General features: G+C 45.3%; 1 protein-coding gene and 1 non-coding gene across 6 annotated transcripts in view; both read left to right on the top strand.

The window, feature by feature from the left end:
* The window catches only part of STAT3 (signal transducer and activator of transcription 3), a 68579-nt gene that overhangs the window by 40866 nt on the left and 2344 nt on the right, over positions 1 to 25369 (top strand). For 2 of the 5 annotated variants that reach the window (XM_007087662.3, XM_042965390.1), the window contains 19 exons: positions 4420 to 4515; positions 4709 to 4790; positions 5013 to 5107; positions 5259 to 5410; positions 8236 to 8394; positions 8525 to 8617; positions 9477 to 9536; positions 14551 to 14580; positions 14680 to 14773; positions 14885 to 14932; positions 17559 to 17642; positions 18470 to 18568; positions 18914 to 19049; positions 20121 to 20173; positions 20402 to 20496; positions 20613 to 20752; positions 21257 to 21469; positions 24456 to 24498; positions 24783 to 24895. In XM_007087662.3, the coding sequence (XP_007087724.1) occupies positions 4420 to 4515; positions 4709 to 4790; positions 5013 to 5107; positions 5259 to 5410; positions 8236 to 8394; positions 8525 to 8617; positions 9477 to 9536; positions 14551 to 14580; positions 14680 to 14773; positions 14885 to 14932; positions 17559 to 17642; positions 18470 to 18568; positions 18914 to 19049; positions 20121 to 20173; positions 20402 to 20496; positions 20613 to 20752; positions 21257 to 21469; positions 24456 to 24498; positions 24783 to 24895 (1885 nt within the window). The remainder of the gene's footprint in view (positions 1 to 4419; positions 4516 to 4708; positions 4791 to 5012; positions 5108 to 5258; positions 5411 to 8235; positions 8395 to 8524; positions 8618 to 9476; positions 9537 to 14550; positions 14581 to 14679; positions 14774 to 14884; positions 14933 to 17558; positions 17643 to 18469; positions 18569 to 18913; positions 19050 to 20120; positions 20174 to 20401; positions 20497 to 20612; positions 20753 to 21256; positions 21470 to 24455; positions 24499 to 24782; positions 24896 to 25369) is intronic. The other 3 variants (XM_007087665.3, XM_007087663.3, XM_007087664.3) reach the window with 3 other exon arrangements.
* TRNAK-CUU lies at positions 15677 to 15749 on the top strand. The gene has a single exon. It is a non-coding gene; the product is annotated as a tRNA-Lys (tRNA).

Raw genomic sequence — 25369 nt, 5'->3', positions numbered from 1 at the left:
GCCAATACCGTAAGACAGAAAAAGGAATGAGGGCATAAATGTTGGAAAGCTAGAGACAAAATTGTCATTATTTATAGATGGATAGGGCTTCCTACAAGATCCAAGGGAGATAATTAAAAAGAAACAAAAAACAAAAACACCACTATTGGAGGGGCACCTGGGTGGTTCAGTCAGTTAAGTGTCTGACTCTTGATTTTGGCTTGGGTCATGATCCCACGGTTCCTGGGTTTGAGCCCTGCATACACCTCTATGCTGACAGGAGCCTGCTTGCAATTCTCCGTCCTTCTGCCTCTCCCCCTCCCCTGCTCACGCTCTTTCTCTCTCTCTCTCTCAAAATAAACAAGCTAAGAAAAAAAAAAAGAAAAATAAATAAACTATTGGAACTAACAAGAGTTTAGGAAGATGAATGCATTCAGGATAAATATTTTAAGAATTTTATCTAATTTTATTTATTTATTTATTTATTTATAATTTTTATTTTATATTTTTGAGAGAGATAGAGTGCGGGGGAGGAGCAGAGAGAGAGGGAGACACAGAATCCGAAGCAGGCTCCAGGCTCTGAGCTGTCAGCACAGAGCCCAGCATGGGGCTCAAACCCACGAACCGTGACATCATGAGCTGAGCTGAAGTTGGATGCTCAACTGACTGAGCCACCCAGGAATCCCTATTTATTTCTTTCTGAGAGAAAGAGAGAGAATCCCATGAGGTTCAGAGAGAGAAGGAGAGAGAAGGAGAAGAGAGTCAGAGCCCGGAGCGGGGCTAGAGCTCACCCGATGTGGGGCTCAAACTCATGAACCGTGAGATCATGACCTGAGCCAAAAGCAAGAGTCAGACGTTCAGCCGACTGAGCCAGCCAGGTGCCCCACCATCGTAACCATTTTTAAGTGTATAGGTCAGTAGTGTTAAGTTCAATAACATTATTGTGCAACCTGTCTTCAGAATGCTTTTCATCTTGCAAAAGTAAAATTCTGTACCCATTAAACAGTAGCTCTTTTTCATTCCCCTTTTATTCTAGTCACTGGCAACCACCATTCTACTTTCTGTCTCTGTGAATTTGACTACTCTGGGGACCTTATTAGAAGTGGAATCATAACACTGTTTGTATTTTTGTGACTGGTTTATTTCGCTTACCGTAATTCCTCACAGTTCATCCTTGTTATATCACATGTCAGAATTTCCTTCCTTTCAAAGACTAAATAATGTTCCACTGTATGTATACCCCATTTTGTTTATCCATTTGTCTGTTGAGGGACACTTGGGTGACATCCACCTTTTGACTCTTGTGAATAATGCCGTTATGAACATAAGTGTACCATTTTTTTCTCTTACAAGACAAAGATGTAGCAGGAACATAGAAGAAAGGACATCTAAGTCTAACTGAGGGAGTCAGGGAAGGTATCACGGAGAGAGAGATTGTGTTTGAGCCAAGACGTAAGGCTGATTACATGTGCACCAGGCTGATGAGGAGAGAGCCCTCCAGGCAGAGAGAAGATCGTGTTCAGACAGGGAAACCTTAACGTGTGTATTCTTGGGAGGAGTGCGGAAAATTCAGCATCTGGTTGGATAAGGAATGATCAGCTAGTCAAGGGCCATATTGTGAACATCTCTTTAGTCATGCCTAACAGCTGGGCTTTGGAAGAGCAGTTTGCTGCAAGGGTCCTGTGGCCAGACTGCCTGGGTTTGAGCCCCATAGCTATGCCACTTGCTGTGGAGCCTCAGGCAATGGGGGTGTTCCTCTAGTAGGAATGACTATAGTTCCTACTTCATGGAGCTAAATTAATTCATGCCTGTAAAATGCTTAGAACGGTGCCTGACACATGTGAAATGAGCATTAACTGCTTTCTGCTGCTGCCGTCACAATCACTGTCACCATCATGATCACTGTCACCACTCCTGTAAGAAACGGGAACCCACGGAAGAACTTTAAGCGGAAACTGCTGTGCTCCGATATGGGTGAAAGGGTAACTGATAACACTCACTGTTCGAGACACTGGAGATAGGGAGGTTGTCCAGGCATCACTAGAGCTTTCTGTTGGGGAGAACCTTTATGTTTGCATCCTGTCCCATAAGATAAAAATATTCGATTTAAGCCAATTTGGGTAGAGGCTCCAACTTTATTTATCATGAGAGGTAGGTGCCCTAAGGATGTTCCCAATCTTAGAGATCAGGCGTTGGCAAACTATGCCCGTGGCTCAAATCCAGCCTGCCATGCCTGATTTTGCAAACGAAATTTTGGGGAACACAGCCACACCCATTTACGTATGCCTTGTCCGTGGTTGTCTTCATGCTGCGGTGACAAGGCTGAGTATTTACAACAGAGCCTGTATGACCCACAAAGCCAAAAATATTTACCACCTGGCCTTTTTAGAAAAAGTTGCAGCCCTTGATCTAGAACTACAAGTTGGATATTTGAGGCTTCAGCCCAGGCCCTACTGTTATTTTCTCTGTTGTCATCATCTGGCATATTTTGAAGTGTCTCTTATGGGTAAAGCACCAGGAGATAGGAAGACGAGTAGATGTGATCCCTGCTAATCATTGCTCTCAGTCTAGTTGGGATTGAAAGTATACAGACAGTCAAAGTGAGAGAAACACAGAGGAAGATGTGAGTAATCTTGCCTACCGTAGTTGAATAGGGTTTTACAGGAGAGCAAATGGTGGCACTGAGTTTGAAGGTGAATAAGTTCAGGTGTGCTTGTGCAGAAGCACATGTCAGGCAGAGCAGACAGTGTGTGGGGAGGTAGAGTGTGAAAAACATGCTGTATGTGGGGAAGAGTGGGTAGTTTGGGGTGATCGACAGGGAGGGAAGGCTGAGCTTGTTACCAGATTATGTGAAACGTCTGTGCTGGGCTGAGATGATATACCTGGAGCCAGTGGTTTTTACAAGGGTACTCGAGGCGGGCTTCTGTGGGTGGTAATCAATCACATCCTTTCCCCTTTAAGTGCAATGGCAATTTAGAAATAGACGTGGCAGTCAAACACAGACTAAAATATCCGCTGTGCTGTTGGTCAAATGAGACTGGAAAACATAGTTTGGGCAGGTAACCATGAGGGATTTCAGATGCCTGCCCCTGTGTTAGATGTTGGGATGGAGAGATTGGGTTTGCAGAGCAGTGTACATCCATGTGGAGTTTCAGAGACCATAGACTAATACCCACTTAACACTGAGAGATAGATCTCTAGAACCACTTCTAGAAACCAGGCCCTCGCTCCTGCCCTGGGGGTGCCCCAGGAAGGCAGAGGTGGAGGAGAGAGGCACCAGCTAACATGCTGGGTTCTTCGAAGATCTGTGAGTGCAGAGTGTTTCTCTTAATCTCACCGATCAGATGAGTCACTCCCCCTATGAAGAGAATAAATAGGGGTGGAGGTTGCCTTCCCTAAACTTCTCAGGGAAGTTTGTGTTCTCTGGACTTGGATGGGGGCCGTGGGAGAGGGAGAGAATGGATCCCTCTAGAACTGGCATGTTTGGATCACTTTTGAAGACTCCTGGTAGCAGTATAGAGAACAGATTAGAAGTCAGAGAGATCAGTAGTTGGGGCTTGACATGAGCCAGCGGCACAAATAGAGATCTGTTTGCAAGATTACAGAACCTAAAGCCAGGAGAATCCGGTGACTCAGTGTGAAGTCTGTCTTTGAGAATTTCTGCTTTGAAAAACTGGGTCTATAATGTCTTTCCTAGACTCTCAATTCCGTTCTGTTGATGGATTCCTCAGTCCTATGCCAGCACAGACTGTCTTGATCACTGCGGCTTTTATGTGGTCTTTTAAAAAATTTTTAATTTATTCGTCTTAAGTAATCTCTACACCCAACATGGGGCTCAAATTCACCACCCTGAGATCAAGTGCTACACGCTCCTTTGACTGAGCCAGCCAGGAGCCCGGATTTTCTATTACTTTGACAGAATTTACCATGTTTATATTCCAGGGGCTCTCCGACCTTTTCAAGGCACCACCCTTCCCTTCTCCCCTGAGGTATTCTCTCTTCATGTAGCATTTCGCCTCGGGAACAGTGGTTTTTTATTATCCCGCAAAAACGTGTCGGGCACCACCTACACTAAATGGGCATCGAAAATCTGCTGTCATAATTGTTCTGAATTTTTTAACATACGTTACCTAGGATGAAGTTTTTGCAGGTAGGGACCATGTCTTAGCTCAACATGTGGTCTCCTAGGGCGACACAGAGTGGCTTTTTAGTGTGGCCTGGGGCAAAAAAAGGCCAGGACCCGGGCAAAACTACGGGAGAGCCTCCTGGGCACCGTGCTGATGACGCCCGGCACGCTGCCTCTGTTTCCCTTCCCCTCACGGCGGCAGCAGCACCTCGGCCAGACGGGAAGGGTGTGGGTGGGATGGAGACTGGACAGAGGTGCTTTTTTTCCCCCATGTTTCCTGCATTCACACGGGTGTTCGCTCTCTTATTTGGCAGCAAGGGGGCCAGGCCAACCACCCCACGGCCGCCGTGGTGACGGAGAAGCAGCAGATGCTGGAGCAGCACCTGCAAGATGTTCGGAAGCGAGTACAGGTGAAGCAAGTCGTGGGCAGGAAGCCTTTCCTTGGGGACATTGCCTGTGGGTCCTGCGTGTGTCTCTGTTGAGGTTTTGGCTTCATTTTAATTCTCAGAAACTTTCTTTTCCCTCTTCCCCCGGGAAAATCTTTTTTTTTTTTTTTTTTTTTTTTTTTACTTCTATTTTTCTTTTTTGTTGTGTCTTAAACAGGACCTAGAACAGAAAATGAAAGTGGTAGAGAATCTCCAGGATGACTTTGACTTCAACTATAAAACCCTCAAGAGTCAAGGAGGCAAGTGACTATTAGAGACGTTAAAATCTGCTGTAGAAAGTGAGTTACTTGAGTTTCAGGACTTCTGTGTCTGGCGTCCCGTTCAGACTTTGCGGCAGGGGCGGGGGCGGGCGTTGGCACACGGGGGTGGGGGGGTGGGGGGGGGTAACCGGTGCCTCCGGGAGCCAGGTGTGAAGCGTGCCAGTATCCCGTCAGGTCAAGGAGGTTTTCCTTCATCCGCAGACATGCAGGATCTGAATGGAAACAACCAGTCCGTGACCAGGCAGAAGATGCAGCAGCTGGAACAGATGCTCACGGCGCTGGACCAGATGCGGCGCGTAAGAGCATCCCCCTCACCTGCGCGGCCGCCACGCCTTGTGGCAGACCTTGGCTGGTTTCTGATAAGCTCCTTTTCTGGAAGTGACTAAAGAGTGTGGTTAGAGACGGTCTGAGGAAATGTTTTCTGACTTTGTTTGGGTTTCCAACCAGAGCATCGTGAGTGAGTTGGCGGGGCTGTTGTCAGCCATGGAGTATGTGCAGAAGACGCTCACGGACGAAGAGCTGGCTGACTGGAAGAGGCGGCAGCAGATTGCGTGCATCGGGGGCCCGCCCAACATCTGCCTCGACCGCCTAGAAAACTGGTAAGAGGTGAAAGAGACGTGTTCCCTTTCTTTCTAGAAAGCTGTGCTGAAATCCTGATCGTAACTGCAGGCCTCCGGGGTTGGTGCTCCGTCTCCAAGGTGGAGACTTTTTTATATTCAAATCGAGTCTGAGAGTCTAAAGAGTTTCACCTTTTTGGACACCTTTTTTTTTTTTTTTTTTTTTTTTTAATTTTTTAAATGTTTATTTTTTTGAGAGACAGAGACAGAGTGTGAGCAGGGGAGAGACAGAGAGAGAGAGGGAGACACAGAATCCGAAGCAGGCTCCAGGCTCTGAGCTGTCAGCGCAGAGCCCAGTGTGGGGCTTGAACTCACGTGAGATCGTGACCTGAGCCTAAGTCGGATGCTTAACTGACTGAGCCACCCAGGCACCCCTCGACACCTTTTTGATAAAAATGTGTTTATGTTACTATATTTTAAGTGTATATATATATATATATTTTTTTTTTTTTTTAATTTATTTTCAAGTTAGTTAACATACAGTGTAGTATTGGCTTCAGGAGTACAACCCAGTGATTCGTCTCTTACATATAAGCATGTTTTATTTAATAGCTTAAATAAAGCTTTTGGTGTAACTATGTGGCACAGACTAAAGTTTGAGTTTTAGTTATTTTAATAATCTAAAATAATACATGCTCTTTATAAAGAAAAAAATTCAAATACAAAAAATTAATAGAAAGAGGAAAAGTCTTTTAAAAAAACCAATCGTTTAGAGGTACCTATAGTTAAAATTTCAATGACCATTCCTCTGGACGTTTGTTATTGTACATATATATGTAAACAGAGTCATCTACATTTTCTTTCTTTTTTTTTTAATGTTTTTATTGATTTTCGAGACAGAAAGAGACAAAGCATGACCAGGGTAGGGGCAGAGAGAGGGGGAGACACAGAATCTGAAGCGGGCTCCAGGCTCTAAGCTGTCAGCACAGAGCCCGATGCAGAGCTCGAACTCACAAACTGTGAGATCATGACCTGAGCCAAAGTCAGACGCTTAACCGACTGAGCCACCCAGGCACCCATCTTTTTTTTTTAATTTTGGTTATCTTTTTTAAATTTTTAAATTAAAAAAATTTTTTTTAAGTATATTTATTTATTTTGAGAGGGAGAGGGAGAGAGAGAGAGAGAGAGAGGAAGAGAGAGAATCCCGAGCAGGTTCCACACCATCAGCACAGAGCCCTATGTGGGGCTCGATCTCACAAACTGTGAGAGCACAACTTGAGCTGAAATCAAGAGTCAGACACTCAACCAGCTGAGCCACCCAGGCGCCCCTTGGTTACCTTTTTTTTTTTTTAATGTTTGTTTATTTATTTTGAGATGGTTGCAGAGAGAGAGGTAGAGAGGAAATCCCAAGCAGGCTCTGTGCTGTCAGCACAGAATCCGACACAGGACTCAGTCTCATGAACGCTGAGATCATGACCCAAGCCGAGATAAACAGTCAGACGCTTAACTCACTGAGCCACCCAGGCGCCCCAGTGGGATCATTCTTTATCTGCTCTTTTGCTTTCATTCATGCAGCAGGTCTTGGTGAATATCCTTGATGTGCAAGGCCCAACAGTGAACATGATGCACCAGCTTAAATTATGAGAAACTTGACATAAAGGGGAACCACCAGACACGTAGAGCATGAAATTGGAAATTTAGGACAGCTCTGCCTGAGAAAGCCTGTTTGTTCATATCCTCACTAACCCTGAGTTTTGTCAACTTACTGAAAGCTGTTTTAAGTGCTTTCTGATCAGGGAACCAAAAAGCTTGAGTTCTGGAAATAGGAGAATGGAAGTGCCAGAAGAGAGTCAGGGAGCCCAGAAATCCCAGCAGCTGCCCTGTTCCTTACCCCCGCCCCCAACCCTAAAATCTTTTACTTTCTCTCTTTGAGGTCTTTTAGTCTTTATTAATCATGTAGTTCAACCCTTTCTTTCATGCAAGGGGACATCGAGGTCCGCATGGTGAAGGGACCTGGCCAGGATTGCTCAGACAGTGAGCGGCAAAACGAGCTCAAACCCATCTTCTTGGGCCACCTAATTGTCAGCCTTTCCCCAGTCCCCACATTTTGGTCCAAAGACAGGTTAGGATGAAGACAGTGCCAAATTTCATATTTCCCATTCTCCATTGCTGGGTTCTAATGCTTGTTACCTCCTGATGATAACTCTGTTCATGCTTCTTAGGGGTATGTTTTAACACTTCTTCCTTATGCCTAGCTCCCTCTCTGAAATGTTAAATTTGAGGAAGGTATCATTTAAAGTAATAATAATAAAGAAATTCCCTTTTGCTTATTTTCGTTTTTATTTTTTTAACATTTTTTTTAATGTTAGTTACTTTTGAGAGAGAGGCAGAGAGAGAGAGAGACAGAGCGCAAGCAAGGAAGGGGCAGAGAGAGAGGGAGACACAATCCAAAGCAGGCTCCAGGCTCTGAGCTGTCAGCACAGAGCCCGACATGGGGCTCAAACTCATAAACCATGAAATCATGACCTGAGCCAAAGTCAGACGCTCAACCGACTGAGCCACCCAGGCGTCCCTATTTTATTTTTCAGTAAGCTCTATGCCCAACGTGGGGCTTGAACTCAGGGCTTGACCCGGAGATCAGCTGTCACGTGCTCTGCTGCCTGAGCCAGCCAGGCTCCCCCCACCCACTGCCACTTTTTCTTATTTAATGCCAATGATTTATGCTATGTATATTTTACCACAATAAAAAAAAAAAATGACCCTTTCTTATTTTAGGGGACTGCATGGTGGTGGGATTCCCTTCCCCTTCTTTAACTCTCACCGGTTCCGCACTCAGGTGACTGGTAGCTTTCTTATTTTATTGGCAGGATAACCTCGTTAGCGGAATCTCAACTTCAGACCCGCCAACAAATTAAGAAACTGGAGGAGTTGCAGCAAAAAGTGTCCTACAAAGGGGATCCCATTGTACAGCACCGGCCAATGCTGGAGGAGAGGATTGTGGAGCTGTTTCGAAACTTAATGAAAAGGTAACTTAGAATTCTTTCTCTCATCACTGCCCCTCCCCCGCCACATACACCTCCTTCACTTTGGAGGCACAGGGCAAAGACCGTTTCACCAGGAAGCTTATGGACTGCCGTCCTTCCCTGTGCCTTTCAGTGCCTTTGTGGTTGAGCGGCAGCCCTGCATGCCCATGCATCCCGACCGGCCATTGGTCATCAAGACTGGCGTCCAGTTCACTACCAAAGTCAGGTGGGCCCTGTCCTTCCTCTTCTGGTAGATACATCATTGAGGGATGCTCTTAGGATGAAAGAGAGTTGGTGGCCAGGGTTGTTCTTTCCAGGCATCACAGGCGATGGTATGGTGGGTATGGAATTTGTTGGCATAATATCAACTTGCCCTTTGACTCTTCTGTCAGAAGTTAAGGAACGGTTACCTCTTTTCGAGGTTACGTGGGCATCTTCCTGAAATTTCGAGCCCACGGTCTTAGTTCGTTGTGTCTCCTTCTGCCCTGCGAGGGAGGCAAAATAATGCTGGTTATTTTCTGTTCTCTGAGCCTACTTTTCCCTGAGGATTTTAAGGGAAAGAGAAAGGCTTAGTGATCTAGAAGCTAAGAGGTAATTAGAGCAGGTGGGTGGTGAGCCTGGAGGGTGGGGTGTGACTTTCACACCCAAGTCAGAACAGGTGCTTTGGGGTTTGTCCTTCCGTAGTGAAATTTCCCTCTTCAGAAGCTTGGTGTATGGCGTTAGGTTTCAGGTTTAATAGAAGGAATACCAGCTGCAGAGCACGTATTCCCGTAATATTTCTCATGAAATGGCTTTTATTATCCTTTGCTGAATCTCTCACAACCTTGTCCAAGTTCGGGTTTCTTAGGCTTTCTTTCAGGACCTCTTGACCTGAAGGGGTGATACTCAACATAAGGTCAAAGACGGCACTAAGCAGGAAGAGGGATTTGGGATTGTGCTTCATTCACCTTTTAGAAATAAAGCGTTGTGAATTTTATATTCCTTCAAGTAGACGTTGCTGGGGGAGCCTACTGACTTTTCTTTGAAACTGATTTTTTTTTTTCCTTTACTCAGAAACTTTTTTTTCCCCCTTTTTTTTGAAATAGATTGCTGGTCAAATTCCCTGAGTTAAATTATCAGCTTAAAATTAAAGTGTGCATTGACAAGTAAGTACTCCGTATCTTTGCTCTTTTTTTCTCTTTTTTTCAAATGAGAGACAGAGAAATGAGAACTTTAACAGATACCATGTGAACTTAGAGACTATTTCCATTCAAGGAGCTTCATTTATTGAACAAAAATTGTCAGAAGCCTTGCCCTGACCAAAACCACAAAGCTAGTGGTACAGATATGAGTTTCAATTGCTATTGTGACTCTGGGTCCCTCTTTTTCTTTAATTTTTTACTTGTAAGTGTAATTTATGCATATAAATTATGCATAAATTATGTCATATAAAACCCTGACTATATGGGGAAAAGTTGATGGTTTTTATTGTTCCACACTTCACCACGCAATGGAATACATCCTTTTCTTTCTTTTTTTTTTCTTTTTTTAATGTTTGTTTATTTTTGAGAGAGAGACAGAATGTGAGCAGGGGAAGGGCAGGGAGGGAGACAGAATCCGAAGCTGGCTCCAGGTTCTAAGCTGTCAGCACAGAGCCTGACGTGGGGATCGAACGAACCCGTGAACCACGAGATCATGACCTAAGCCAAAGTCAGACGTTTAACCAATTGAGTCACCCAGGCACCCCTCGGGTACATACTTTTCAAAATTTGGCAATACCTTTCAAAAATTAAAATGCACATATACTTTGAAGAGGTTTGAAAAAGGAAAATGTATCCTTAATTTTTGGTGATGTAATTATTTATCTGGAAATCATGAAGAGAGTGAACTGGAAAGTAATTACTAATGAAATAAGGGACTTGAGGAAGGTGGTAGTCTTCTTTTTTTTTTTTTTTTTTACATTTATTTATTTTTGAGAGATAGAGACAGAGCACAAGTGGGGGAGGGGCAGAGAGACAAGGAGACGCAGAATCAGAAACAGGCTCCAGGTTCTGAGCTGTCAGCACAGGGGCTCGATGTGAGGCCCAGACTCACAAGCCATGATATGACCTGAGCTGAAGTCGGACGCTTAACCAACTGAGCCACCCAGGCGCCCAGGAAGGTGGTAGTCTTAATAAAAATAAACAAAAATTAATAACTTCAACCACATATTAGCATAATCTCACAATAAGCAACAAAAGTAAAAAATATATTGTGATAAACGTAACAGAAATGTGTAAGATCTATTTGAAGAAAATTATGAAATTTTATGAGGAGGGGATATTGTAAAAAGTGATAAGACAGATCATATTCCTGGATTGTGGATTTTTATCATAAAGATGTTAATTCTTCTCAGTTAACATGGCACCAAGCAAAATGTGAGTAGAATTTTTTAAACCTTTGACTTGCTTTTCAAGTTGTATCTTAGATGAGAAAAATAAGCAAAGAAAGGTTTTTTTAATTTTTTTTTAACGTTTATTTTTGAGAGAGAGAGACAGAGTGCAAGTGGGGGGAGGGGCAGAGAAAGAGGGAGCTAATCCAAAGCAGGCTCCATAGCACAGAGCCCAATGCGGGGCTCAAACTCAGGAACTGTGAGATCATGACCTGAGCCGAAGTCAGACACTTGACTGATTGAGCCACCCAGGTGCCCCTGTTTTTTGTTTGTTTTTTTTTTTAAAGGATGTATTTGGGGGCATCTGGGTGGCTTAATAGGTTAAACATCAGACTCTTGGTTTTGGCTCAGGTCATGATCTCACAGTTCGTAAAATGGAGCCCAGCATAGAGCTTTGCGCTGGGTGTGGAGCCTGCTTAGGATTCTCTCTCCCCCTCTCTCTGCCCTTTCCCCCATTCACGTATGTGTGCGCTCTTTCTCTCTCTCAAAATAAATAAATAAACTTAAAAAAAAGCAAATATTTATAAACATAAATAAAGAAAATAAAAAAGGGTGTGTTATTTTTAATTATGATAAAAAAATTTAATATGTAAAATTTACCTTCTTGATTATTTTTTTTTATTTTTTTTTAATGTTTATTTATTTTTGAGACAGAGAGAGACACAGCATGAGCAGGGAAGGGGCAGAGAGAGAGAGGGAGACACAGAATGTGAAGCAGGCTCCAGGCTCTGAGCTGTCAGCACAGAGCCCGACGCGGGGCTTGAACTCATGAACCGTGAGATCATGACCTGAGCCAAAGTCGGACACTTAACCGACTGAGCCACCCAGGCGCCCCACCTTCTTGATTATTTTTAAGTGTATGGCATTGTGTATATTCACACTGCTGTGCAGCAGATTTCCGGAACTACTTCCTTGTGCAACATGGAAACTTTACATCCATTGAACAACAAATCCCCATTTCCCTATCCTCCTAGCCCCGGGCAACCACCATTTTACTTTCAAAAACATTTTTTTAGTGACTAAAAATAATGGGAAGCTGCCTTGCCAGACATTAAAATGTATCACAGAGTTTCAGTTACTAAATGTGTGTGTTACTAGGGCAGGAACAAACTGATCATGGCAGCAAAATCTTGAGTCCAGAAATGGGCTTCAAGTTTATATAAATAATTAATATACGTTAAAAATGACATGTCAAATCAGTTAGTAAAGGGTGGAGTATTCAGGAAGTAGTTTTGGGACAACCTGATATTGGGGGCAGGGGGGATTTGAATGAGAAATTAGAGTTTTATGTTTCGCTGTCCATCAGATGTATTTATATGTTTCAGCTAATGTATCTTAAAAGCATAGGTGAACGTATAACATAATGATGGTAAAATGGCAAAATGGTACAACCATTCTGGGAAAAGAGCTTGGCAGTTTCCTACAAAGTTAAACATGTACCTACCCTATAAGCCTACCATTCCACTCTTCAGTATTAACCCAAGAGAAACGAAAGCATATGTGCACGCAAAGGGCTGTACGTAAATGTCCATTAACAGGCGAGTGAATAGACACCTTGCGGCATATCTGTAAGTAGCTTGCGCTGACCGATTGCTCCACTGTTGCTTCGTAATTTGTGGTCTATCCATAAATGAAATATCACTTCCCAATAAAGAGGAATGAACATTGATACCAGCCACACATGAGAAATCTCAAAATAATTACACTGAGTGAAGGAAGCCAGACCAAGAAACAAGAATACATACTTCCATTCATATAGAATCCTAGAAATACAAATGCACCTATAGTGACTGAAAGCAGACCAGTGATTGCCTGGGGACAAAGGTGGGGTGGAGTGTGGGATTGGGAAATGGATTACAAATGGGCTTGGGGAAACTTTGGGGATGTTGGGTATGTTCATCACCTTGTTTGGGCTGATGATTTCATAGGTGTGTGTAGTATATATAGGTGTGTGTCAAATCTTATCCAAATACATTTTCAATAGTGTACTTTATTATTCATCAATTACATGTGAAAGCTGTGACGCAAAAAAAAGTTTAAAAAAAAAAGGCTATATAGGTTAAACATGAGAGAGAATTTCCTGGTAACATGGACTCTTAAGTTATAAACTGTGATGTATGGGGGGGCGCCTGGGTGTCTCAGTCGGTTGAGTGTCCAACTTCGGCTCAGGTCATGATCTCACCACTCCTGAGTTCGAGCCCCGCGTTGGACTCTGCTGACAGCTCAGCGCAGAGTCTGAAGCCTGCTTCAGATTCTGTGTCTCCCTCTCTCTCTCTGCTCCTCCTCTGCTCATGCTGTGTGTGTGTGTGTGTGTGTGTGTGTGTGTGTGTGTGTGTGTGTGTATGTCTCAAAAAGTAAATAAACATTAATAAAAAATTCTTTTTAACCTGTGATATATGGAAAGATATCTTCTGAATGGTTTAAAATTTGACCAATTTTAATCTGTAAACCGACACGAAATACTCTATTTAATAAATAGTGGCTATATTCATGAATATGTAGCAATGGAGAAGCACTTTTAAAAGAGTACTAAAATAATAGGGGCACCTGGGTGCCTCAGTCAGTTGAACGTCCAACTCATGGTCATGGGATCAAGTCTCACGTTGGGCTTTTCACTGAGTGTGGAGCCTGCTTGGTATTCTCTCTCTCTCTCTACCCCTTTGCCCCTCTTCCCCGCTTACTCGCTCTCACTCTCGCTCTTTCTCAAAAAAAAAAACAAAAACACTTTAAAAAGTAATAAAATAATAAGAAAGGAAAAGACTGAGAAATGTGACTATATAAAAAGCTGTATGTTTGGGGTGCCTGGGTGGCTCAGTCGGTTAAGCGTCCGACTTCAGCTCAGGTCACGATCTCACGGTTCGTGAGTTCGAGCCCCGCGTCGGGCTCTGGGCTGATGGCTCAGAGCCTGGAGCCTGCTTCCGATTCTGTGTCTCCCTCTCTCTCTGCCCCTCCCCCGTTCATGCTCTGTCTCTGTCTCAAAAATAAATAAACGTTAAAAAAAAAAAAAGGCTCAATATTTAAAAAAAAAAAAAAAAAAAGCTGTATGTTCAAACACATAGAGCTGAAAGACCGGACAGGCTAGGAAGATTGTTTCCAGCTAATATGAAATGGGACGATTTGAGTTACAGGGAGTAGTAAACCTTTACAGAAAACCCAGTGTGACTTAAATAATAAGGAAATTTGCAGCCCAGTATAACTGGAAATGCAGAGTTAGGGCAAGTTCCTGACAGTGAGATCAGTGACTCACTTATGTCATCCTGGACCCAGAATCTTCCGTGTGCCTTCCCCGCCATCATAAGTATCACTGGCTTTGTGAGGTTCCCTTCTGAGTTGCAGTATAAGTAAGGTCATATGCTTCCTTGCTCGTGTTCAGTTGAAGCTATGGAAAATAAATCCAGCCCATGTTGTAATTCCTTCCCAGTCTGAGACAGCGTAGGTCATGTCCTCGCCCTGGGACCACCACACCTTGGAGTGCTATGTTCTGATGTACTTAATGAACAATCAGGATCCCCTGGAGGCGGGGACTGGAAGGATACCTGAGCAGATGCAAGGGTCTATTGGGAGGGGGAAATTGATATTGGGCAGGCTTGTACAGGGTTGTCGTATTTCACGTACAAAATGTAATTGAATCGTTTACAGAAATTCCCAGGAGAACAGTGGTTTTTTTCCAGCAGAGTACATTACGGATAGAGTAGACTTTTCGAAGAGACGGGGCCAGTCTTATTAACACCAGTTTATATTCTTAACAGAGACTCCGGGGATGTTGCGGCTCTCAGAGGGTGAGTTCAGCCTAAAGGCTTCCTTTTGATCTGTTTAATCTGACTTTGTCCTCTGGCTGCTCCATCACCTGTGTGGTTGGTTTTTCTCCTGTGATTCAGATCCCGGAAATTTAACATTCTGGGCACAAACACGAAAGTGATGAACATGGAAGAGTCCAACAACGGCAGCCTCTCTGCAGAATTCAAACATCTGGTACATGGAGAAGCCTGGGTCCCCTTCTCCAAGGGCACCTGGCGGAGGGAGGGGGGGGTGGGGGTGGGGGGGAGCCTCACGTGACCCAGGTGCTCTCTGCTTTTCCTACAGACCCTGAGAGAGCAAAGATGTGGTAACGGGGGCCGAGCCAATTGTGATGTAAGTTTTTTGGGGGACGAAACCAACTGGGAGGGTTTTCTTTAATGGGGAGGGAAAACGAGCCTTCTTATTGGCCTGAATTAGAGACTCCAACCTGTGGTTAAGCTGTAGTCATTTGGAAAAGTCACCATGTGTCAAAAATGACATGGTCAGAAGTCACTCTGCCGTGGAGTTCTCTGGCTTGGAGCATTTTCTTGATTGTCCTGGGAGTTGGCTCATCTTTAGGGAGGGGTGGAAAGTCCCTGGCTGACTTACCCACACCCATTTAGTGGAAAAGAAGCTTCCACCTTGCCTGGGGCTTTCCAAATTCCCCTTCCAACTCCTGCCAGCTGAGACTGCCTGGCTTCATTTTTGGTGTCCTGATTTTCTCATGAGGTGGGATAGAAGGTTGTAATAAATCTGAATTAAAAATTTAAGAAAAAGAATAAAACCTGTTCCCCTTATTTCTATTATTCTCTTCCTCCATTTGATTCAGATTACGGGATTCTCAGTGTCAAGAATAAACTTAAATAAAATAGGCAAATGTGACCAAAACTAGTTTTTAATCATTTAAAAAGATTGTGATAGTCTTCTTTTTCTGGTATTTGTGCCCTGCCCATTCTTTCCTCTTCTCTAAAATGTAGCAGGCCTTGAGCGAGAAAAAGTGCATTTATGATGCTTCACTGTAAAGAGTGAAGGAGTCTATATACAACAACATAGAAAAATGTATGTGGCACATTTGTTTAGAAAAGCAAGATGCGGGGTGCCTGGCTGGCTCAGTCGGTAAAGTGTGTGACTCTTGATCTCAAGGTTGTGAGTTCAAGCCCCATGTTGGGCATAGAGTGTACTTAAAAAAAAAAAGAAAGAACAAGCAAGATGCAAAATAATTCGAGTAGAATATTAGCATATTTGTTTAAAAAGTGTACTATACTGTTTTTGTTCTATTCACATATGCAATACAAAATTCTCCAGGTGGGGAGGTGGGGTGCCTGGTTGGCTCTGTCAGTTAAGCTTCTGACTCTTGATTTTGGCTCAGGTAATGATCTCACAGTTCGTGCGTTCAAGTCCCACGTTGGCACAGAGCCTGCCTGGGATTCTTGGTCTCTCTCTCTCCGCCTCTCCCCCACTCACAAGTGTAACTCCTCTTCCCCCCCCCAAAATAAAGAAATACACTTTATTTTATTTATTTTTTAATGTTTCTTTTTGAGCGAGAGCTCACGCGTGTGTACGCGCGCAAGTGAGGGAGGGACAGGGAGAGAGAGAGGGAGACAGAATCTGAAGTGGGCTCCAGGCTCTGAGCTGTCAACACAGAATTCAACTTGGGGCTCAAACTCATGAACTATGAGATCATGACCTGAGCCGAAGTCAGATGCTTAACCCACTAAGCCACCGGTTGCCCCAATAAATAAACTTAAAAAAAACAACAACATTCTCGAGGAATGTATACCAAACAATGCTTATGTATTTATTTTGCTGTTAGTATCTAAGATTATGCTGTCTCTGTAATATTTGCATTCTAAAGTTGATTTATTATTTTTTTTAAGTTTATTTATTTTAAGGGAGAGAGAGAATGCCAAGCAGGCTCTGCACTGTCAGCACAGAGCCCGACACAGAGCTCGAATTCACGAACTGTGAGATCATGACCTGAGTCAAAATCAAGAGTCGGGATGCTTAAGCGACTGAGCCACCCAGGCGCCCTGTGATATTTGCATTTTAAACTGAACATATGTTATTTCTATAGTTAGGAAAAAGATAGTGTTTGAAAAACGAATTGAAATTGTGTCTCTGAGAATTCATTGAGAAGTCTTACCGAAAATAAGGTTGCCATATTGCTGGTGGCAGTATAAATTGTCACTTCAGAAAACAACTGGACATAATAAAAAAATGAACGTACTCTACAAACCAGCAGTGCCACTCCCAGGATTTAACAATAGAGAAATCTTTGCACATGTGCACCAGGGGACATGTGCAAAATGTCACAGCAGCCTGATTGTAAACCCTAAATATAACCCAGATACCATCGTTGCTAGAGTAGATAAAGGATTCGTGGTAGAGTCATATGATGGAATGCTCTAGAGCTGTGAAAATGAACAACAGCAAATTCATACAACCCCATGGATGCAAAAAGCGAGTCCTAAAGAATATATAGGGTACGGTTTGTGTAAGGTTCACAGACCTCTAAAACTGAACACTGCATACAGTATTTAGAGAGATAAATACAGTAAAACCCTAAAGGAAAACTGGGAAGCGATAAACCCAAAAGACAAAATAACGGTTACATCTGAGGGAGGAGGGACCAGGGAAGGGCATGGGGAAGGGCATCCTGAGCATCTCCGTGGTGATGATCTTTTCCTTAAACTGGGTAGTGGGTACAGATGTTCATTGTTTTGATTTTCTGTGCACCTTACCCATTTGGTAAATAACCTGTTGGGTCTATAGTATTGTAATAAAACCAGTAAAAGATGAGGTTGAAGATCGTAGCACTGAAGAGGGCGTGTTCTCAGTGTTGTGTCCCTGCTGTGTCCATGGCCTCCCGGTGGATCACCCTTCTTGGTGCAATGAGGCTGTGGCATTCACTCTCCTCAGCTATGGCTGTTAGTATCCAAGGCCATTCTCTCTGAGGAAGAGGGTGCCCTTCTCGTTGTAGGCCTCCCTGATTGTCACCGAGGAGCTGCACCTGATCACCTTTGAGACTGAGGTGTATCACCAGGGCCTCAAGATTGACCTTGAGGTGAGTTTTGCCACAGAGTTGGGACAGGGCTGCATGCAGGGGTGATTCAGGACAAGAACTTCTAGTTGGATTTTTTCTGCAGAAGGTAGAATGATGTATATGCTTTATATATTGTGTTCTTGCAATAAAGTAAGCTAGAGAAAAGATATCATTGCTAAGAAAATTGTAAGAGAAAATACGTTTATAGGACTGTACTCTAGAACAAGAAAAATCATCCATGTATAAGCGGACCCATGCAGTTCAAACCCATGCTGTTCAAGGGTCAACTGTATACTCAGCTTTCAGTATATGAAAGTACTGAAATTGTAATTAATTAATATATTATTAATCTGTGCATAGAAATGATAATGGACTCTATAAAGTTTGGGCAAAACAGGCTTTTTAGACAGCCACTGTTTTTAGTGTACAGGAAATCATGGCATTTGCATTCTCTTCTATCAACTTTCTTCATCTTTAAATTAAAGCTATACCCGGAAAAGCAAGAATCCTAGTCTTTGCCTACTGAGACCTGTCTGTTTAACGGGCAGATGCAGCTTCAATTCTCGGAGAGTGCCTCCCAGGTTTTATAAACGGGGAGTCGGTGGACTGCGAGTCCAGCTTTGAGCACGTCAGATCTTTTAAGTTCCTGGTTGTGTCCTGTGACCCGCACTTGGCATTCTCTCCACTCTGGGCGTTGAGCTGACTCAGCCGAGTTCCTCCCTAAGGGCTGGCAGTAGGTGTGATTTAAGGCACATTCTTTTATTCGAAACCTGCAGGTCTGACTGAAGAGACGTTTGAAGCTGTGAGGGCCCTCTGCCTCCCCAGCTTATTCCCCACTCTCTCCACAGACCCACTCCTTGCCGGTTGTGGTGATCTCCAACATCTGTCAGATGCCTAATGCCTGGGCGTCTATCCTGTGGTATAACATGCTGACCAACAACCCCAAGGTAAGCGCCCATCCTTCGGAAGCCATTGTCGCGGTCCTAGCGTGGGGCACCAAGCACCACCGTCTCCATCTAAACGAGCAAATGTGTTGGGGCGCCTGGGTGGCTCAGTCGGTTGGGCGTCCGACTTCGGCTCGGGTCATGATCTTACGGTCCGTGAGTTCGAGCCCCGCGTCGGGCTCTGTGCTGACAGCTCAGAGCCTGGAGCCTGTTTCAGATTCTGTGTCTCCCTCTCTCTCCCTGACCCTCCCCCGTTCATGCTCTGTCTCTCTCTGTCTCAAAAATAAATAAACGTTAAAAAAAAAAAATTAAAAAAAAAATAAATGAGCAAATGTGTCGTTTCAACAGAACGTGAACTTTTTCACCAAGCCCCCGATTGGAACCTGGGATCAAGTGGCTGAGGTGCTGAGCTGGCAGTTCTCCTCCACCACAAAGCGAGGCCTGAGCATCGAGCAGTTGACGACGCTGGCAGAGAAGCTCTTAGGTCAGCATTTTCCCCCTTTTCCCTGCTGCCCTCCTCAGAGAAGGAGTCTGGCCTGTGGGGCTATTCATTCAGGAAAATTTGCTGAGCCAGACACTGTCCTGGGGCCTGAAAACATGTGCTCCAGCAGTTGGGGAGGTGGGGTGGAGGAGAGATAGAGATGCACGGGAAGCTTGCCTCCCGGTGATCATTTCTGAGGTGGGAGGCAGATTTCTTTTCTCTCGGTGGCTGGGCCCCTCACCCTTCCAGAGCACTACTTTGGCTAACCTTAGGAAGCTATTTAAATCAAAAAAAATTTTTTTAAGTTATTTTTAAGTTATTTTAAGTTATTTTTCATATTTGTGAGAGAGACAGAGACAGAACACGAGCAGGGGAGGAGCAGACAAACGGAGACAGAATCTGAGGCAGGCTCCAGGCTCTGAGCTGTCAGCATAGAGCCCGACACGGGGCTTGAACTCATGAGCAGTGAGATCATGACCTGAGCTGAAGTCGGACGCTCAACCGACTAAGCCGCCCAGGCGCCCCAGGAAGCTATTTTTTAAGTGCATGTTAGAAGACAGAGGCCAAAGCTTGACGTCCATGTCCATTTCTTCAATAAACTGTAGGCTTGTTTTTATTTTTTCCTCTGGGAAAAAAAAATTTAGTGGACTGTTTTATTTTACATGCTACCTGGACTGTAAGTAGCCTTATCCTGTGCCACCGCCAAATGTGACCCTCTAACACTGTCAGTTTATTACTGTGTGCTGCTGGTCCCTGAGCACCAGCTGCCACCACATGAGGCTAGGAAGAGTGGGGGGGTGGGGGGACGGACCCTCGATACGTCATCCACCACCTCTGCTAGTCTAAACAACAACGCAGGTGATCACACGATGGGATTTTGTACATCTGTGTACGTGTGTGTACCTGTGTGTGCACACATACATGGACACAACGGTGGGAACCTTTAAAGACACGAAAACCGATGGTGACTTGGCCCACTGTGGGACAGATGTGCATGAATGTATGTTCTGTCTTGAGAAATAAAATCCTTGATTTGAAGCTGGAAGTTACACTGCTTTATTCTTTTTCTTGCAGGACCTGGTGTGAACTATTCAGGGTGTCAGATTACGTGGGCTAAATTTTGCAAAGTAAGCCATCTTGTTAAATCCTTGTCGCTGCCCAGTGGGAGCGGGAGGGACGCCCACCCGTGAGGTTGTCGGGGACGGCACTGGGCCTGAAGGCTGTAGACTCATGGTCTAGCGGCCCGTAGGCCCTACTTGAGGGTAGATGGGTCTGGGGATTTTGGTGGCACTGTGTCCCTAAGAAGGAAAAGGCTGGGATAGTAGACTTGGCTTTCTCGTTATTCTTCTCTTTAGGAAAACATGGCCGGCAAAGGCTTCTCCTTCTGGGTCTGGCTAGACAATATCATTGATCTTGTGAAAAAGTACATCCTGGCTCTTTGGAATGAAGGGTAGGTTGAAGCTCTTGTGTCCGGCAGAGTGCACATGGGTAACACGTCACCTGCTCTCAGCAGGCCAGGGGCGGGACCCCATCAGCCCAGATCTTGTTGCTGTTCTTTGGCTCCAGGTACATAATGGGTTTTATCAGTAAGGAGCGGGAGCGGGCCATCTTGAGCACCAAGCCCCCAGGCACCTTCCTGCTAAGATTCAGTGAAAGCAGCAAAGAAGGAGGTGTCACCTTCACTTGGGTGGAGAAGGACATCAGCGGTAAGTTTGACTCTCACCCGCCCCACCTGGTGGCAGTTGCTGCTTCCCCTGTGGCCACTACTAGTTTCAAGTACCTATTGCCCCCTAGTGGGCAAAGATGGCTTCGCACTCCCCTGCCTTGGACTTGTAAAAACATTTTTCAGTGACTTCTTTTCTTCCAAATTCTTTCAGCAGGAGGATTGTTTGGCAATTTTGTTTTGCTTTCTTCAGGAGCTAATATTTGCCTACAAGTTTCCGATTTAAATCTCATTCTTCATCTCCTTTCTAATTTACCCTGTTAATCTATCTCATGCAAGTAGTTATTCGGGTATATTGCTGACGACCCAACTGGGTAACCTCTCCAGAAGCCAGCTGAACATTTTTATAGTGCCAGGTGACTGGGCAGGATATTCGAGGCTCAAGAACTAGGTTGGCATAAGCCATTCCCTTTCAAGGAACAATAAATCAGGTAGTTTTCTCTAAGATTACCTGGCCATTATCCTCCCTTCCCATATCCGATGACAGGCAAGACCCAGATCCAGTCCGTGGAACCATATACCAAGCAGCAGCTGAACAACATGTCGTTTGCTGAAATCATCATGGGCTATAAGATCATGGATGCTACCAACATCCTCGTGTCTCCGCTGGTTTATCTCTACCCGGACATTCCTAAGGAGGAGGCGTTTGGAAAGTATTGTCGACCAGAAAGCCAGGAGCACCCTGAAGCTGACCCAGGTAGTTGTTGATTTTCTGCGTTGGGCACTTTTTCTGGGAAAAAGTGGGAAACTGCAGGATTCTTGGGGGATAGGTAGGTCACTGCCCAAAGAGCCTGGTGACCTTTATTCCTCTTATGGGAAATAAGCACTCAGTAGTGAGTGCTTTTTGGTCGTGGCTGTTAGGGTTGGAGAGAGGAGGGGCATCAAAGTCACTTGTCTCTGTCCTACAGAGAACCCAGCAGGCTAAACGGGGAAATAGACACACACACTCAACTCACCCCAAACATCTAAAATACTGCCGAGAGAGCGCGAGGACAGAATTCTTAAGTAACAGGATGCCCTGCCAGCACACCGCTTCTTACACTGGAAGGTTTGCGACTCAGACTTGAGTCTAGCATGTTTCCTTTTCCCCATCGCTGAACAATGTGAGCAGTGTCGAGCGGGATGGAGAAAGGCTTTCTGGAGGAAATGAGTGTTAGCAGCACTGGAACGAGGTTTACGAGCAGAGCGGGGAGGGGTGGGGGGCGTGGTGATTGAAGAGGAGCCTGTAAACGGTGGGAGGGTGCGGAAATGGGATTGAGAACATGCAGCTATTGAAATAAAGCGGTTGTTTAATGTGCAAGAGCACAGGTGTCTATGTAAGTCGTATAGCAAATGTTTCATAGTAAGCTTGTAACCATTAGTCGTCCGCAAGGAGAAGCAGCCCCTCTGGTCTGTGCCTTTGGCACTTGCTGATTTGGCTCTCTGCGTTCTTCTCTGTCCAGATCCTGTTGGGGAGTCTGTGATTTGCCATTCTTTGTTTTTATTTAACTTCCCTTAGTTGGAGAGCTCTTTGAAGTGGTCCTTTGAGGGTAGCTTCCACCCCAGGTGCTTTTGGAAAAATTGTCTTTGTGCAAAGAGCTCACACGCACATTCCCACCTGTTCACAGAGATCCCGTGCGAGGAATTTCTTGGATGGGGAAGACTGGGACTTGGAAGAAGGAACTTGAGTTACTTGGCAATTGACTTTCCTCTTCCCTTTGTTCTGGTGTTGGGTTTTATTCATACTGTAGAAGAGCTAACTCTCACTTCCTGTCTGCTACTTATCTTTCTTTCCAGCTGGGCTTCAGTTGGGAGATCTGTTTATCAGCCCTGACACTCTACTCTTTGTTCCTTCTGCTGAGGACATTTAGGTCCAAGTGCTGGTCCCTTTGGCTCATTTTGTTTTCAAGATCCAAGTTCCCAATTGAGGCTGTGTCCTCTGTTATCATCACCCATCCTGTGTGACCAGGAAGCAAGGTCCTTTCCTGCTTGGAGTCACTAGTGTTTTCTCAGGGGCAAGACCCCCCCACCCCCACCCCACCCCGGCACAAGAGAGAGGAACTAGTGACTTGAGTGCTTTGCCAGCCTCCCAGGGAGGCAGGTGTATGCAGTGGGCACTGAGGGGCTTGGGGTGGCAGGAGCGAGGCGATGGGGGGGGGGGGGGAGGGGCGGTGTGCCAGTGGAGCCCCTGCATTAAAGTGGGAGTCCTCGGGGACGTGGATCTGTGCCTGTTTCCTCCCATTTTCCATCATGAAAATATTTTTGTCCCCAGGGATAGATGATCTTCCCAGGACCCTTCCTTCCTCCTTACTTCTCCACCAGACCCCACACAGTATTTCCTGATGGCTTGAGGGAGAGAGTCCCTTTTTAGAAATGACAACCCCCTTACCTTACAAATTGGATGAAGTATATGTACAACCTTGTACACAGCCAGAGCTCGGCGTTTAGTCCTGTTTCTCCTTGGCTTCTGCTCTTGCTGAATCTGAGGCTGAAGCTAGTTTTCTCAGCTACCTTGATCACTGGGGAACTAAATCCTTTTCTGTCTGAGATGTCAGCTCCCCTCAGGTCTGCGCCACAGTGGATTTAGAAGACACCAGAACCCTGCCTGGGTACATCTTTGGATTCTGCACCGTATGAATCTATTTCTTGGCCAAAAATAACCTTGGTTGGCAGTCCAGTGACCCCTGGCAATGCCTTTTCTCAGATTGTCACCATACTTTCTGATCCCTTGGTCTGTCTATAAACCTCAGACTTTTTAACTGTGCTTCTCTCGGCCCACCCACCGGGCCCCATGCCCCCCAAGTGATTTGTTCACCTGACTCTCCCAGATGTCGTGCCAGTATTCCAAGTCTCCTGGACCTCTTGGTGTAAACATTGAGCACCTAAAATTCATTTATTCCGGTCCTCACATTTCTAAGTATGGAACAAGAATTACAAATGACGGAGATGGATGCCTCCCTCTTCCGCCTCCCTCTTGGTGTAGAAAGTGCTTCGCTCCAGGTCTCCTAGCTGCCCAAGACATAACGAGGCCTTGGCCTCCTGTTTTCCAGCCCAGAGTCGACGGTGCTGCAATACCAGCCAGCCTCCCTTTATAAAGCGGCCGCTTTTTGTGCGGTGTAGTTACCCAACTGGGGGGTTACTCCTACACTCACCTAAAAATGTGGTAGAGGCAGATCAGTGCCACAGGAATGGAAGGTGTGACCCTGGGCTTTGGAAATGCATTAGCAATCTGCATATTCTGTTCAAGACTTGGTGACTTTGGTGTCCCAGCAGGACGGGGGTGTTGGAGCCCAGACTGCATAGGCTGCGTTCCTGCATGCAGAGAAGTTACCTAAGAGAGTCGACCAGGCCAGAATACGATCCTCAGACCACACACAGGCAGTTAAACGTTCACATCATCTAGGGAAAGAATGAACACACAAAGGTGGCATTGGTCTGGGCTCAGGTGGGACAAGGGTGTGTGCTCAGAAGTCTCTGCAGCTCTGGAAAGCGTAGCAGCAAGAACTGAACTACCCAGCTGCAAGCACCTAGAACATCAGCTAGTACATAGTGGTGGAGGGGGCAGCCCTGAGGGGAGACAGGTTCAAAACGATCTCCGCTCAAGGATGGAGGGAGGGGCAAGTCTCCCCTGATGAGGCGGCCGGCTTCCACCTGCCCTCTACTCACAGTGGGGTCACCTTAGTAAGCCCCAGTTTTCTTCTTCCCAGGTGCTGCCCCATACCTGAAGACCAAGTTTATCTGTGTGACACCGTAAGTGGCTTCCCTTCTAAATTTGGCCTTCATTTCTGGTGTCCTCAGTTATCCCGGGAGTAGGACACTGGGTGAGAGCTACCCTGAGAGGGGCTGGAATGCCCTGGGCTACGCGTAGTACTCAGAGTGACCCTGTGTGTTTAAAAAGCTTGAGCTTTTATTTTTCTGTTGGAGACCAGAGTTTGATGGCTTGTGTGTGTGTGTTTTGTTCTTTTTTTTTTTTTTCTCCATTGTGTCTTGTCAACCCGGCCCTTTCCCCTCCTGCTGCTCCCCATTTCCTACAGAACGACCTGCAGCAATACCATTGACCTGCCGATGTCCCCCCGCACTTTAGATTCATTGATGCAGTTTGGAAATAATGGTGAAGGTGCTGAACCCTCAGCAGGAGGGCAGTTTGGTGAGTATTTGGTCGACAGACCTTGTCCTTGGGAGGGAAGTGTGCCCCCTTTGTGTGCCGGGCCCACGGTCCCACGCACAGAGCCCAGAGCTGGCCACGCAGACTGGTAGAGAGAGGTCCTAGAGCCGCGCTGTCCCTTGGAAACCAAACGTGCACCACGCACGTAAGTGCGACTTTTTAAATAACCATATTAAAACCAGTGAAAAGAAACAAGGGAGGTTAACATTAATGATACATTTTCTGTAACCCAATAAATCCCAAACGCTAGCGTTTTAACACGTAAGAAAACGTTGATGAGATTTTTGTTTTTGTGCTAAGTCTCTGAAACGTGCTAGGTGTTTCACAGCTACACCCATCTCGACTGGGACTAGCCATATTTTGATGCTCGGTAGCCACCTGTGTTTCCAGGCGGCCACATTCAACGGGACAGCCTTAGATCTTCTTTACATGTGGACGGTTGGGAACGAGTTAAGG

The sequence above is a fragment of the Panthera tigris genome, chromosome E1, assembly GCF_018350195.1.
Source record: "Panthera tigris isolate Pti1 chromosome E1, P.tigris_Pti1_mat1.1, whole genome shotgun sequence".
NCBI lineage: Eukaryota > Metazoa > Chordata > Mammalia > Carnivora > Felidae > Panthera > Panthera tigris.
The sequence above is the reverse complement of the archived record's forward strand: the minus strand, read 5'-3'. Positions and strand labels throughout refer to the sequence as shown.